This window comes from Vombatus ursinus, unplaced genomic scaffold (genome assembly GCF_900497805.2).
Source record: "Vombatus ursinus unplaced genomic scaffold, bare-nosed wombat genome assembly UNPS02014870.1, whole genome shotgun sequence".
NCBI lineage: Eukaryota > Metazoa > Chordata > Mammalia > Diprotodontia > Vombatidae > Vombatus > Vombatus ursinus.
Genome location: NW_020954648.1, coordinates 2,232,203 through 2,247,945, shown reverse-complemented (window position 1 = coordinate 2,247,945; position 15,743 = coordinate 2,232,203). Strand labels below are relative to the sequence as shown.

Here is a 15,743-nt window from a genome sequence, read left to right as displayed (position 1 = left end):
TGTGTGTGTGTGTGTGTGTGTGTGTGTGTGTGTGTGTGTGTGTGTGTTGGAGTTCCTACTATCCTTAAGCAAGGGGCAAGGAACCAGAGAGCTGCCCTTCAGGCCAGGAAATGCCAAGTCTGCAGCTGTTAGAGGGATTATTCATGAATGCTAACCCACATTATGTATGCATTTAGCCATGGATGAGCTAAATGTGCCTATATTGCGTGCTGCCTACGAAGCATAGCAGCACTGACCCATAATCTTTTTTGTCATAATATCCACAAACACTTTGCTGTATTTGCTCAAATAAACATAGCTGTGGCAACAAGGCAAAGTTAGTCAATAAGAGGTCTTAATTTTTGGTTCTGAAAATATAGTTGTTATAACCATGGGTCTAATAGTCCTCCCATGATTAAAAGAATATTTTTCTGCAATTACATGTAAAAACAATTTTAACATTCTTATTATTAAAGCTTTGAATTGAAAATTCCATCCTTCCTTCTCTCTCCTCCCCCATCTCTGACATAGTAAGCAGTCTGGCATAGGTTATACATATTCAATCATGTAAAACATTTCCATATCAGTCATTTTGTAGAAGAAAATTTGAACTAAAAAAAAGAAATGAAAACAAGAAAGTAAGTGAAAATAGTATGCTTTGGTTTGTATTCAGATACCATCAATTCCTTTTCTGGAGGTAGATGGCATTTTTCATCATGAGACCTTTGGGTTTGTCTTATATTATTGTATTGCTGAGAATAGCTAAGTCATTCACAGTTGATCATCATACAATATTGCTGTTACTGTGTACAATGTTCTCATGGTTCTGCTCACTTCACTTTGTATCAGTTCATGTAAGTCTTTCTGGGTTTTTCTGAAATCCACCTGCTCATTTCTTATACAACAATATTATTCCGTTATAATCATATACCGCAACTTGTTCAGCCATTCCCCAATTGATGCCACCCATGCTTTTGATTCATTTAATATTTATTGAGCAACTACTAAGTGCAAGGCATATAGAGGCAATGTGATACAATGGCTAAGGTGCTAAGCTTGGAGTCAGAAGACCTTGGTTAATTCTGCCTCTGTCATTAGCTGAGTGACCCTAGGCAAGTCACTCAGCCTCTATGTATCTTAGGCAACTCCCTAGGAATGACCTACTAAATCATAGAGCTCATTATAGAGTTACTTCATTGAGAATTCTCCATAATGGACAAAATTGCAGATGCTTCAAATATTCATGTGTTTAAGGCACCACGCTAAGTGGTGGAGATGCAAAGATAAAAGTGATCTAGTTCCTGTCCTCAAGGAGCTTGGACTTAGATCTGCCTTCTGGGACTTAGCAGAGCATGTACGGGGTGTCTCAAAAGTCTTAATGTAGTTTTAAGCTTTCTAATGGCCTCAAATGGCCTCCATACATGCACTGCTTTAGTAGCTTACTAAAGCGCTTACCCCCTGCATAATCTCTCTTGCACATTATGGTCCTTCAGAGATGAGAAGGCAGCTAGGGTGTTCCACTTCATCTTTCTCTTCTCTGTATTAACCATTTCTAGGGCCCTTAGCCAATCCTCATGTGGCATCAGAACTATGATGGGGGCTTTGCATCTCTTGGTCCTCTGCCAGCTTGCAAGGTAAATAGACAAACAAACTGCATTTTCCCCTGTTATGAAATTTCTTGTTAGGGCTCTTTATGGCCTAGGTTTAAGTTTCCTCACTATCCTGTTTGACCTCCCTTGTACATTCCGTCCTGTCAGATTCTTTCCAAAAATATGGCATCCATCACCAAGTGCAACACTCCAACCGTGCTCCGACTATGGCAGAGTGCTTTGGGACTATCGCCCCCATGCTTTAACTACTCTATTTCTATCAAGGGTCGGGGGAGAGAAGGGGAAGAGGATAAGCACCACCTACTACATAGTAGTGGTACCATGTGTCAGGCACTCTGTTAAATGCTTTACAAATATCTCTTTTTATCACAGCAATCCTTTGAGGTAGGTCTTATTATCATCCCCATTTTACAGTTGAGGAAATTGAGACAAACAGATTTGTTCAGGGTCACACAGTAATAAATGTCTGAGGTCAGATTTGAGCTCAGGTCTTCTTGGCTCCAGGCCCAGTGCTCTATCCTCTGCACCACCTGGCTTCCCCTGTTAATGGTGCCTGACACTGAACTAGCTCTTAGGATGCTTTTGGCAGCAACTAGGGCCAGTCGGACCATCAGGCATGACCTTATCCAGACTAGAGGGAACAGCACCACTCTTAGGATGAGAGAATCTACCTGGAAGTCTCTGTAGTGAGGAGAGCCAAAATCCATGCCCGTGTTGTTGTTGTTGTTGTTGTTGGGGTTTGGAGTTCTTTCTTGGTTTTGTTTTGTTTTTTCTCTGTCCTCTGCTTATCTCTGCTTTCCCCCATTATTTGTTCTTTAATCAGTCTCTTTCATATTGTGAGAAATGAGAGACTGGATATTCCTATCACACATTATTGTTTCTGTGGATTTTTTTCTTCCCCTCCCATCTCTATAATTTCCCCATCCCCAGATGAGGGTGATAAGTGTTTGAGATGCATAACTGTGTCTCGTTTCAGTGCCTAATAGAAGATGGAGAACGAGCCGAGGCACCTTTCTGCTCAGTAAATTCGTAATTACAGGCTTTCTCGTCTCGCCTCTTCGGCAACTAGAGAAATGTAGATTGGTTTGTTGAGGTTTTGTGTGTTTGCTGTGAGAGTGGGTAGTGGGGAAAGCATCTTTCCAGAAGAACAGCGACAGATTGTGTCATGGCTTATAGAGTTTTCACATCTAGAAGGATGGATGAACTAGGTCCTGACCTTGTATTGATAAGTACTGAATTTTGAATTAAGTCCAATTGTAACCTTCCTTGGTGATGGAGATGTTCTGATGGCTGATTTAGTCTGAATACAAAAGGATGCCCCAAGGAATATACTTTTCCTTACAAAGTATGATATAGTGAATAGGACACTGAACTTGGACTGTGTTCAAATATAACCTCAGATACTTACTGTGTGACCCTGGGCAAATCACTTACCATCTCTGAACCTTTTTTCTTATCTATAAAATGATGGGATTGGGGTTGAATCTGATGTCCTCAAAGGTCCATTCTGGTTCTAAATTTACGACCCTATAAGTCACTTAACCTCTCTAGGCTTCAGTTTTCTTACCTGTAAAAATGAGGAGGTTGGGCTACATGGCCTCTGAGGTACCTTCCTGTGATGAGGAGAGGCTTGAAGTGGGGCTGGAGTCAGGTTGGAAGGGAAATGATGAAAGAATGATTCAGTTGGGAAAAAAGACCTGGATCAAGAATTAGGAAAACCGGGCGCTAGTCCTGGCTTTGCCATTCTTTACCTGTTTGACAGTGGAAGAATCATGTTACGTTTCAGGGCCTCAGATTCCTTATCTATATCATGAGGAGGAGATTAAGTCAGAATATACCTTAGGTCTCCTCCTGTTCTAGAAATTCTATGAACTTTTTAGAGGTGGACTGAAAACCCTCATACTTGCATTGGGCAAATGTGAATGGGCCACCCTAACTCCTTTATTTCTTCAAGTGAACAGACCTGGTGGACTTCTCAATCCTTCCTTTTCCTCTCACTTCAGTCGTGTCCAAGAGAGTCAGGATGACATAGTGGTTAGAGTATTAGACTCAGAGATGGGAGTTTAATTCCCACTTCTGACCTTTACTACTTGTGAGACAGTGGGCAAGAATCTTAACTTCTCTGAGTATCTGTTTTCTCAATTGTAAAATGAGGGAATTGGGTAAGATGGCTTCTAAGATCCCCCCACCCCAGTGATAAATCTATGACCCTACATTATCTAGTTGAGATTAGGGGTGGGGGAAGGTTGGAATAGTACATCTGTGATGAAAAGCCTGTGCTTTGAGGGATCTTTGGAATAGAAAAGCATTTATTAATAGCTTACTATATACCAGGCACTGGGTGAAGTGTTGGGAATGCAAATAGAAAAGGGAGAAAATCTCTTCTCCCGAAGAGTTACCATTCTAATTGGGGGAAATAATAAGTAGAAATGAGCTCTGCTGCAAGTGTGTTGGCAAGGTTCAGGAATCCTTAGGGTATAGCAGTAGGACATATGGCAATTGGTTTAAGTGGTCAAATATACCCAACCAGGGTCCTGAGCTGTTCCAAGTCAACGATCCTTGGAAGGTTAGATCTTGATTGGGATCTGCGTAGTAGACTGGAACATTTGGGGAAGGGCTCCAGAGACAGTCCAGTGGTTTCTTCCCATTGCCACTCAATGAATGAGTACATGCCCCATCTCTTTCTCCTCCCTATAGCAAACATAACCAGTACCACTTATGTGTGAGCAGGAATGCAAGTTTTAGGTGTTTAAGCGTTGAGAAGAAGCAATATTGATTTATATATTCATAGGGGCTTCTCCTTTGCATTTGTGCACTCTGTCTATAGAATGATTGACTTGAGTGTGTGTGTGTGTGTGTGTGTGTGTGTTTAGGCATGCTATTGCTTCAAGAAGTTAATCTTAGCTCCCTCACTAGCTGATTGTAGTGAGGGAGTAGCAAGGTAACAAAGCTTCAGGTCTGATCATTCCTTCTCTTCCTCTTCTTCCATTAAGATCCTGTGGGAAAGCTTATATTTGGGTTTTTTTCCCCTTCAACCTGGGTAAAATCCTCATAGTGGGTCAGCAATATTGAGCTTATATGTGAAGGCCAGGGAATCCATTAGTAGAGCCTTAACTATTGCAAGACTACAGAATCCTCCCCAACGCAGTGCTGGGGTGGGGGTGGGGAAATCTCTTTCCTTTATTATAAGTTGTTTCCCCTTGACCCCCTCCATGAAGTGCCCTCACAATAATATTGCTGGGAAGTTATGGTTCCTCCATAGGCTTACCTTTCCTAGAGGCTTTCCAGGCACCAGCAGGGTTGAGGAATTTGTGTTTCTGGCCCTGTGCCTTTTGGGTTTTTGTCAATCAGAAGAGGGCTTTCTATACTCTCCTATCCCAGGAATTAAGTTATGAGTCCAGGCTCCAAGACAACAGCCACACTGCCTTACATCCAGTGGGAGGAAGAGCATAGGAGCACAGATTTAGAAGTGGGAAGGACATCTGTGGTCAGAATCTCGGCCAACTCCTTCATTTGATACATGAGGAAACTGAGGCCCAGGCAGGTAGACTGATATTCCCAAATTATGCAAGCAATGTCATAACCAGCTCTTCTGACTCTGGAACTAGCACCTTTCCCACTGTATGATGAATGTCAAGATAAAAGGTAGTGGGACTACAGATTAAAAAAGTTAAATACTCTCTTTTCCCGAAGAGCTACCATTCTAATTGGAGGAGACATCCCCCGCTCCAATTCATTCTATTCCAAGGATCCCTCAAAGTACAGAATTCTATCACAGATGTAATACCCCAATCTTTCTCCACCCCCACCTCTCAACTAGATAACATAAGATCATAGATTTATCGCTGGAAGGGACCTTGGAAGCCATCTTATCCAATTCTTTCATTTTACAGATGAGATTCTTACCCAAGGTCACACAGGTAGTAAGTGACAGACGTGGAAATTAAACCCAGGTCTTCCTGTTTCCATGTCTAATACTCTAACCACCATGACATCCTGCCTCCTATGAACATAATTGAAGTGAGAAGAGGAGAAATGATTGGGAAGGCTAACAGATCTGTTCACTTGAAGAAATAAGGAGTTGGGATCGTCTATTCACCTTCCATACTATTCCCTTCCTATGATCCCAATTCCTGTCCTCAAAATCCCTTAGGGTGGTGATGCCTTTGCTTCCCAACAATGCAGGGGTCTCTGCTGACTTCCTCTGGTGTCCCTCTCTGACAGTTTAGCTTATAGAATCATAGGATTTACAGCTAAAAGGGACTTGAGCAGTGATGTATCCTCATCTCTTTATTGTCTAGATGAGGAAACTGAGACTTTGAGAGGGAAGAAAGGAAAGAAAGAAAAGAAGAAGAGAGGAAAGGGGAAACAAGCATTTGTTAAACACTTACTATGTGCCAGGCACTCTGTTAAGCACTTTACAAATATTATTTCTTTTGATCTTCACAACAACTCTGGGAGTTTATCCCCATTTTATAGTTGAAGAAATGGAGGCAGACAAACTCAAGTGACTTGTGCGGGGTCACACAGCTAATAAGTATCTGAGGCTGGATCTGAACTCAAATCTTCTTGACTTCACTGGGCCAACCTGGCTGCCTTTAGTTTCCTTTCTAGAAGCACTTTTCAAAGTTCTCAAGGTTTCTAAGTGGTGGACCATTTGAACTCAGGTCCTCTGATTTCAAATCTAGCATTATATTTAACATGCTGGAACACCTCAATTTAGTACTGAGAATTCATATTTATTGGTGAAACTGGAGGAGAAAGGGAACACTGCCATTTACAAGTCCTGAAGCCCTGATTCATTTGTGTAACAGGATCAGTATAACTTGACTCTGGCTGAGGTTGTCACTTCTGGATGATACTATCTTTTTCTTCTAAACTCTTTCTGCTTCTGTTCATTTGTAACTGCAGTAGTCTAGCCTTCTGCATGGTCTCTTTTTAGCATTTCCTCCTAGGGCTTCCCTTCCCCCCACCCAGTTTTAGGGGAAATTCTACAGTATTGGGACGCTTCCCTGATCCTTAGCAGTTTCTGCCCTGAATTTACATAAATTGGAAGCAACAGAAACAGATTCTTCTGGAAACTGGCAGAAAGCATCTTGAATGGACATGAATTGGGTCATTAGAACTGAAAGTTTTCCTACAGAGGCAGTTATTTATTTATTTACTCCACTACTTCTTAAGGCATTTCCCCCCTTTTAATGAAAACCTCTGAGGAGGCCCTATAATGGGACACAGCCAAGAACTGCCTTGTTATGATGACATTAGGGCTTGAAGCCGGGCAGCCTACCCAGAGGACTTTGTTTGCTTGCTGCTACAATTGAGAGGGTTTGGGGATTTGGATTTCTAATTTGGCTCTTATTGACTGGTCAGAGGAGGGTGGAGAAGAAAAAAAATGGTGCTAGAGTAGAATATATATGTGTGGGGATATGAATAAAAATTCATTCATTCTTGCAGCAATTAAATGCCTGCTGTCAACTAATACACAAGCATTTATTATGTACTTGCTGTATGTACATCCAAGCAAGCAAAGAAAAAGCAAAAATAATTTCTGCCTCCAAGGAGAATACATTCTAATGGGGGAGACAACATATAAATAACTAGCTATTGTTGTTTAGTCATTTTTCAATTGGGTCTGACCCTTCATGACCCCATTTGGGGTTTTCTTGGCAAAGATACCGAAAGGTTTTCCCTTTCCTTCTCCAGCTCATTTTACAGATGAGGACACTGAGGTAAAAACAGTTAAAGTAACTTGCCCAGGGTCACATAGTAAGCGTCCGAGGCCAGATTTGGACTCAAAAAGATGAGTCTTTCTGACTCCAGTCCTGGCACTCTATCCATTGTACCACCTAGTTGCCCCTGAGTCGCTAGCTACCTAAAAGTAGATACAAGGAAAACCTTAGAAAGAATGGTTCTAATATCTAGGATTATTGGGAAGGCCTTCTGTGGAAGTTGGCATTTGAGCTAAATTTGAAAGAAGCCAGGGATTTTAAGAGTTGGAAGGAAGAAGGGAGGGCACTTCAGGTATGGAGGACAGCAAGTCCAAAGGCACTGAAACCTGGTGGTTCATCACGGGTGAGGGATAGAGCACTGTGGTAGGCACTGGGAGAGATAGAAAGGTATTTAGGCTGTGGTGTATACATATCATGGTGTAGGGGATATCATATTGGACTTGCAGTCAGGAAGACCTGAATTCAAAGACTGTCTCTGATACTTCTTGGTTGTGAGAGGCTGGGCAAAATCATTTAACGTGTGCGTGCTTCAGGTTGCTCAAAGAGATTTATCTACTAAGTTGTAGTTTGAGGGCATGATTTCTTTCTCCACCTTCTACCCCCACCCCTTCTCTCCTTCTCTCTCTGTATGATGGAGAGATAAAGATACATCTGTATCTCTGCCTCTGTCTCTCTTTGTATCTCCCTCTCCCTCTCTCTTTACTACTGTGAAGAAATAACAGATTCTCCATGGACCTGCACAGAAGATATGCATACATAGAAACTAACTCTCTTACAGTAATTCCTAGAGAGAGGCAGCATCCTTTAGGGGTCTGTACACAGAAGATTCTTAATAGATGTTGATTGAACTGAGTGGCTCTATTAAGAACCTGATAGCCTGGGAGCCAAGTGAGTTTGAATTTCCAGTTTTTGCTGTGTGTATGAGAACAGATTTCTTTTTCTCTTTGTAGCTCTGGGTTGAGCTGCTTGCATACCTACAACACCACCTCTCAACCCTGGGCCCCGTCGATGTGATTTCCCAGCTATGGCTGCCCTAGTCATCAATGGTGGGAGTTGAGCCAGCTGGATTCTAGTCAGAGAGGGTATAATGGAAAGAACACTGGGTTTAACTGTCCAAAGACCTGAATTCTATCCTCATCATGCTCCCTCACTAGCTGCATGATGTTGGGCAAATTACTAGATTTCTCTGGGACTGGGTTTCCTCTTCTGGAAAGTGGGAATAATTCAGTCTTATTTGCTTGGCTCAAAAAGTCACTGTGACATATCAAATAAGGTAATGCATGAGATACGGTATTTTGTTCTCATAAAATGTCATATGACTGCAAGGTGTGTCTGTTTATAGCAATGATAATAGCTAGCGTTTGTATAGCTTGTTAAGGTTTGCAAAACGCTTTATAAATATTATCTCATTTGATAGTCACAACAATTCCGGGAGGTAGGTGCTATTATTAGACCCATTTTTACAGTTCAGAAAATAGAGGAAAAGAGAGTTTAAGTGACTGGCCCAGGGATGCACAGTAAGATTTGAAGAGTATAGATTTGAATTCAGGTCTTTCCGAGTCTAAGTCCGGGGCATGATCCAGTGTGCTACCTAGTTGTCTCATTCTTCACATACTCGTCTAAAAGATCCTGCTTCAGTGTGTACTAATACTCTGAGAACCCCACATATAGGCTCTAGAGTAGCCTCAAGCTCTGTGGTTGTTTTCCATGCTTATTTCTCTTTTTTTCCCTATTTACAGGGGAAGACCCATCCGGGGGGTCCTGATCCTTTGAAGTGCCTCTTGGTGTGTGACTATTTCTGTGGCCAAGAGGACTCATTTCTGAGATGAAGGCCATGCCTTGGAACTGGACTTGTCTGCTCTCCCATCTCCTGCTTCTGGGGATGGGTTCTGCAGCCCTCCTTTCCCGACAACCCCCGTCCTCACCCCAGAAGCGGTCTTTTCTCACATTCACTGCAGAGCCCACCGAGGGCTTCAACCACCTTGTGGTGGATGAAAGGACAGGGCACATCTACCTGGGGGCTGTCAACCGTATCTATAAATTGTCCAGTGACTTGAAGGTCCTGGTGACCCATCAGACAGGGCCTGATGAGGATAACCCCAAGTGCTACCCACCCCGAATTGTCCAGACCTGCAATGAGCCCCTTACAACCACCAATAATGTCAACAAAATGCTCCTCATTGACTATAAGGAGAACAGGTTGATTGCCTGTGGGAGTCTGTACCAGGGTATCTGTAAGCTGCTAAGGCTGGAGGACCTCTTCAAGCTAGGAGAGCCATTTCACAAGAAAGAACATTACCTGTCTGGGGTCAACGAAAGTGGCTCCGTCTTTGGCGTCATTGTCTCCTACAACAACCTGGATGATAAGCTGTTCATTGCCACTGCCGTGGATGGGAAGCCAGAATACTTTCCGACTATCTCTAGCCGCAAATTGACTAAGAATTCTGAAGCTGATGGCATGTTCGCTTACGTCTTCCATGATGAGTTTGTGGCCTCTATGATTAAGATACCTTCAGACACCTTCACCATCATCCCTGACTTTGACATCTATTATGTCTATGGATTTAGCAGCGGCAACTTTGTTTACTTCCTGACCCTCCAGCCAGAAATGATGTCCCCACCAGGCTCCACCACCAAGGAACAAGTTTATACCTCCAAGTTGGTGAGGCTGTGTAAGGAGGACACAGCCTTCAACTCCTACGTGGAGGTGCCCATTGGCTGTGAGCGCAATGGGGTGGAGTATCGCTTGCTGCAAGCTGCTTACCTTTCCAAGGCAGGGGCCTTCCTCGCCCGGACCTTGGGAGTTCGATCAGATGATGACATCCTCTTTACTGTGTTCTCCAAGGGTCAGAAGCGGAAAATGAAATCGCTGGATGAATCAGCCCTGTGCATCTTTGTCCTGAAGCAGATCAATGATCGTATCAAGGAGAGACTACAGTCCTGCTACAGGGGGGAGGGCACTCTGGACCTCGCCTGGCTCAAAGTGAAGGATATCCCCTGCAGCAGTGCGGTGAGTCAGGGCCGGCCTTAAGAAAATCTGACTGGAGACCAATGGGACTTCATAGCAGTGGGTAGTATTAGCAACAGTTCCTTTAGTGGCTTTCAGATCTTCCCTCCCCCAGAAAACATTTTTTCTTTTTTTCTTTGAATTGACAACATATTTATTGATAATCTTCTCTTTCTATTATTTTCCATATTATTTTCACAAACTGCTCTGTGAAGTAGGTAGGGCAGGTAATGCTGTTCTTAATTTATACTTGAGGGAACTAAGAATGAGTCATTATATTTCTCCAAGCCTCAGTTTTCTTATTTGTAGGAATGATAATAGGATTCTAAGAGAAGTAAAATGACTTATAGATGGATAGAGAATGGAAACTTAAGACTTTTTCCTCCCAGTCTCATGTTCTTCCCACTACATTACATTATATACTGCCTCATTGTTTGTACTTCTCTCCACTCCAACAACAACAAAAATTTTGGAATATATTTTATATTTAATTATCCATGTATAATAATAATATAGCATTTATATAGTGCTTTAAGGTTTACAAAGTGCATTACAAATATTATCTCATTTGATCCTCACAACAACCATGGCAGGTACATGTTATTATTATCTCAATTTTCCGGATGAAAAGTTAAATGACTTGTCTAGAGTCACACAGCTAGTAAGTATCTAAGGCTGGATTTGAACTCAGTTCTTCCTGACTCCAGGTCTAGTGGTCTATCCACTGTACTGCCTAGTTGTGTATACATCATCTCCTTCCCACCCCCCAGTGGAATAGAAGCTACTTGTGGGCAGGGAATATTTCATATTTTTTCTTTGTATCCCCAGCCCCTAGTACAGTCGCATATAGTAGGTACTTAATAAATGATTGTTGATTTGAATTATTGAAAATTAGGAAGTGCTGCTAAGAGGGATGAGTCATACTGAAGAAATATCTACTTATGTTTGGTCCCATCCCAGACACTACAGATAGAGCAGTAGATAATATGCTAGGCTATGTTCTCTACAGTAATAGAAAGACATACCTGTCCAGTTCATAATCTTAGGCAGTGAGTAAGGCAGTATGGTGTAGTAGATAGGCACTGGACTTGGAATCAGGAAGACTTGGGTTCAAATCCTGCCTTAGATACTTACTAGTTGTATGAACTTGGACAAATTACTCAATCTCTCTTATCCTCAGTTTCCTCTTCTATTAAATGAAAGGGTTGGACTTCATGTGGCCTGAGGTATGTTCTAGATCTAAATCTAAGATGATTTTTTCTAGAAGCTTAGAATGAAGCAATCATTGGGTGAATGAGTGTATTAAATTTGAGATCTGGAATTTTGGGATACTTATCTCTGTTCCTTTCTTTTCCTCTTTTGCTCTTCTAGTTGAATTCCAGCTTCAGACAAATCAATCTGTGAGATAGTTTTTTTTTTTTCAGATTTGAGGAGACTGTGGCTTGAGTTGTAACTAAATGTTTTAGGTGTGATACTTGATTTAGAAAGATCATAAACCCTTTCATATCTTTAATTGATAGTTTCATGAGCTGCTGGGGCTAAAATAAGTCATCATTAGAAATGGTGATGAGCCTCTCACCTAATTATAGAAGCTGGCCCTTTGACCCCGCCCCCTCCTTACACACACACACACACACACACACACACACACACACACACACACACACACACAATTTTGCCAGGCTCGTAGTCAAAACCTTTCCAACTAGGCAGGACCTATCAGAGCTTGATTCCTATGGTCCTGTTTTCTTGCTCTATGGATTTCAGGAACCTAAGATCACTTACCCATCATGATAAGACAACCGGGTGGGACTCCAGTAGCACATATGTGTGTGTATATATATATATATATATATATATATATATATATATACACACACATACACACACACACACACGTATATTCCTAGATAGCTAGAAACCCTTCCCCTTTTTGTTCCTGCCATTTTTATTAAGGGACCATTGGGAGAAATAGAGATGAAGGCAGGGAAAGCCTAGAGAGGGACTAGTTAGAGGAGAGTAGAACTTAGATGGTGATGATAGTTAGTTCAGGTTGTAGTCTGTTCAACAAGCATTTATTAAACTCTTATTATGTACTCTCCTCAAACATTCCTCTTCTTCTGGAGGACTTTCCCTGTCCCCCCACCCAGCCACTTAAGTCTTCCCTTTCTAAGGTTACCTTCTATCTTGTATGTACCTTTTTATTATCTATGTACATTGTATGTACCTGTTTGTTCATATACTGTTACCCCCATTTTAGGATGCATGCTCCTTGAAGGCAGGGATCGTTTGTGTGTGCGTTTTTGTTTTTCTTTGAGTCTTGGTAATTAGTACGGTGGTGCCGTATTAAGCACTTAATAAATGCTTCTTGACTGATTGAATAACCAAACATCAGACAATAGAATACCTGGCCTCAAGGAGAATAAGTTCTATAAGAGGAAACAACATGTCTATGTAAAAGTATATACAAAATTAATACAAGGTAATTTTTTTGGAGGGGGGAGGTAGCAGCTGGAAGGATTAGGAAATGCCTCATGGTAAAGATGGTGTTTAAGCTGAACTCTGAAGGAAAGTAGGGATTTTAAGAGACAGAGATGAAGAGAGAAGGCATTCCAGGTATAGGAGGACAACGTGTATACGCAAAGGCTTGGAAGTGGGAGATGTAATATGTGTGAGGAACATCAAGAAGCGGTTTGGTTGGACTGAAGAGTGTGTGAAAGGGAGTAATGTATTTTAAAAAGCTATAATGATAGGTTGTAACCAGGTTGTACAGGGTTTTTAATCCCAGGGATTTTCTTAGATGACCATCTGGCCATGGTCCTGGACTAGGAGCTTAGACTCTTGGTTTACATTTCTAGCTCCAGTTTCTGACTGTGTATTCATGAATAAATAGGTTTATAGAATGTGTGTACATATCTGCTAGTGCATCCTCAACCTCTCTGTGTGTAGCTGTCTAGGAATTGACACATTTGTGCTTTGCAATTTCTTTAGCAATGCCAGATTCTTGTGAGATCTTCAGGGAATAGAAGCACCAAAGGACTTTTGGAGACTGCTTTCCAGCAGAAATTTGACCAGAGAGGCCTTTTAAAGTTATGATTCTAGGAGCAAGAACAGTTTCCTGGCTCACATAGGTGAACCCTTGATGTGCTGGGGGGGAGAGGAGAAGGGTGTTGCCATGTCCTTTCTGTTGTATATAAAGTAAACTCAGATTCATTGAAGGTGTCTGTGTGGCCCAGTGGATAGAGTATTAGGCTCAGAGCTAGGAAGCCCCAAGTTCAAATCTGACTTCAGATACTTAGTAGCCATATATTCTGGGCATAAGTCACTTAGCCTCTGTTTGCCTCAGCTTCCTCAACTATAAAATAGGGATAAAAATAGTACCTATAAAAATAGGGTTGCTGTGAGGATTAGATGATATACATTTATAAAGAGCTTAGCACAATGCCTGACACAAGGTAGGTATTTTATAAATGCTATCTTTTTTCTTTCTCTGTTTCTTTCTTTCTCTCTTCCTTTTTCCTTCCTCCCTCCCTATCCCCTTCCTTCCTTCCTTTCCTTCCTCTTCCCTCCTTCCCTTCCTCTTCCTTCCTTCCCTTCTTCTTTGTCTTCCTTTCTTCTTTCTCTTCCCTTTCCTTCCTTCCTTCCTTTCCTTCTCCTTCCTTCCTTCCCTTCTCCTTCCTTCCTTCTTTCCCATTTTCCTTCCTTTTCCTTCCCTTCATTCCTCTTTGTCTTCCTTCCTTCTCTTCCATTTAATTTCTTCCTTCCTTCCCTTCTCCTTCCTTCCTTCCTTCCTTCTTTCCCATTTTCCTTCTTTTCCTTTCCCTTCCCTTCCTTTCCCTGCAGTGTGCTGGAAACTTTCATAGAATAATCAGGAAAACAGGAATGATTGATGCCAGGATTGGACTTAATGGAGCCAGATAAGAAGCTTTTGATTTTTTTTTCTTGGCCTTAATTAGCCCTTTCAAGTTTGAGGCAAGTTCAGGGCAGAGGCAAGAAGGAGGAAACCCCACATGGGGCTGGAGCTGTCTCTTCAGCCAGGCTTTCTAAAAAGACCGAGCCAGGCTTCGAAGCATGGTATCAGTTTCCTTTGATTTGACTGATATCCAGTTTACTTTCATTAGATGCTTGGACTGTAATTTACCTGGGCTCATTTCAGACCACACAGACACCAAATTAGCTGAATAGGGTTAGACAAGTGAGTGGTGTTGAGGAATGCAGACATTCTTGAGAAAACTCAGTTTTATGGGACCTGTTCTAGTGTCTACTTGTTAAATTTTTGCCCCTCTTTCCTATTTCGAGTCAGGGGGAATGGATCTGTTTGAATTCTGCTATTTCCTCAAGGGCTAAGGTGTGGAAGGTGAATGTCACTGACAGCCTCTGTCCTGGAATTACTGTCTCTCAAAGAAAGCAAGAAGAAGGAAGATTAAAGACTAGGGCATTTTCCTTCAACATTGCAGTAAGACAAGGGTCAGCTCTAGCATTTAATGCTGTGGTTTTGTCTAGAGGTGCTTAGAAAGGGGAGAAAATCAGCCTTTGTTTATTTATTTATTTATTTATTTAGTCTCTTCCTGCTTTGAGTTAGCTTGACATTTCATGTCATGATACACTTTCAAGAAATAATTTTGCTTGACCACACCCCACCCTTTCCCTGCCCTAAATTCTTCTTACCCTGAAACCAGGAGAGTGGGCAATCTGCCTGTTAACCCTGGTTGGCAGTGGGAAGGTGGCTGTAAGCTGTGGGGGATGGATCGACCAGCTACACTGAGTGTGTCCTGCTACCTCTGGTTCTATTGAGCAGGAAGACAGGGCTGGCCTAAAATGCCTGTGGGGTTTCCCCCTGTACAGTCAAAGGTCTGAAGTTCAAGTAGAAGGGGGAGAAGGTGGAGCCTGCCATCCTGGGGGACCCCAGAGGGCACTAATGGCCTTTTAAAAAAATCTTAAGTGAATTGTGGTAGGTTAGCTCTGCTCCCATCGAGATAAAGCTAGCCAGCTAGGAGAGGCCATCTCCTGGGACTGTATGGTGTCTTTCTGCTGCTATAAAAATGGATGTTGTAAATGTGAATCTCAGGATAGATATAGGGTCTAGTGTGTGGGGAAGAACTTGAGGTGAACAATAGGTCTGAGGGAAAGAGGCAATCATCTGACTTCATTGTCCTGGGCATGCCTTCTCTGATGCCCTGCCCTCTCCCTGCCATCTCACTAAACAAAGGGAGGTATCCTAGAACAGGCAGGTCAGTGTATGAAATTCTCTCAGAGAGGGCCAGGGCAAGAAGGAGAGAGGCAGTATTACATAGCTGGAATTACTCATCAGAATCATTTGTCTTGGGACAGAACTAGAGCCCTGGGGAGATTGAAGTGGGGAGAGAGAAAGAGAGAGAGACAGAGAGAGAGAGAGAGAGAGAGAGAGAGAGAGAGAGA

General features: G+C 42.2%; 1 protein-coding gene across 1 annotated transcript in view; it reads left to right on the top strand.

Annotated features, from left to right (window-relative positions):
* Positions 1–15,743, top strand: part of PLXNA4 (plexin A4) — a 627,680-nt gene that overhangs the window by 81,765 nt on the left and 530,172 nt on the right. The window contains exon 2 of the mRNA XM_027842295.1: positions 9,058–10,328. Coding sequence (XP_027698096.1) covers positions 9,144–10,328 — 1,185 coding nt within the window. The 5' untranslated portion in view covers positions 9,058–9,143. The remainder of the gene's footprint in view (positions 1–9,057; positions 10,329–15,743) is intronic.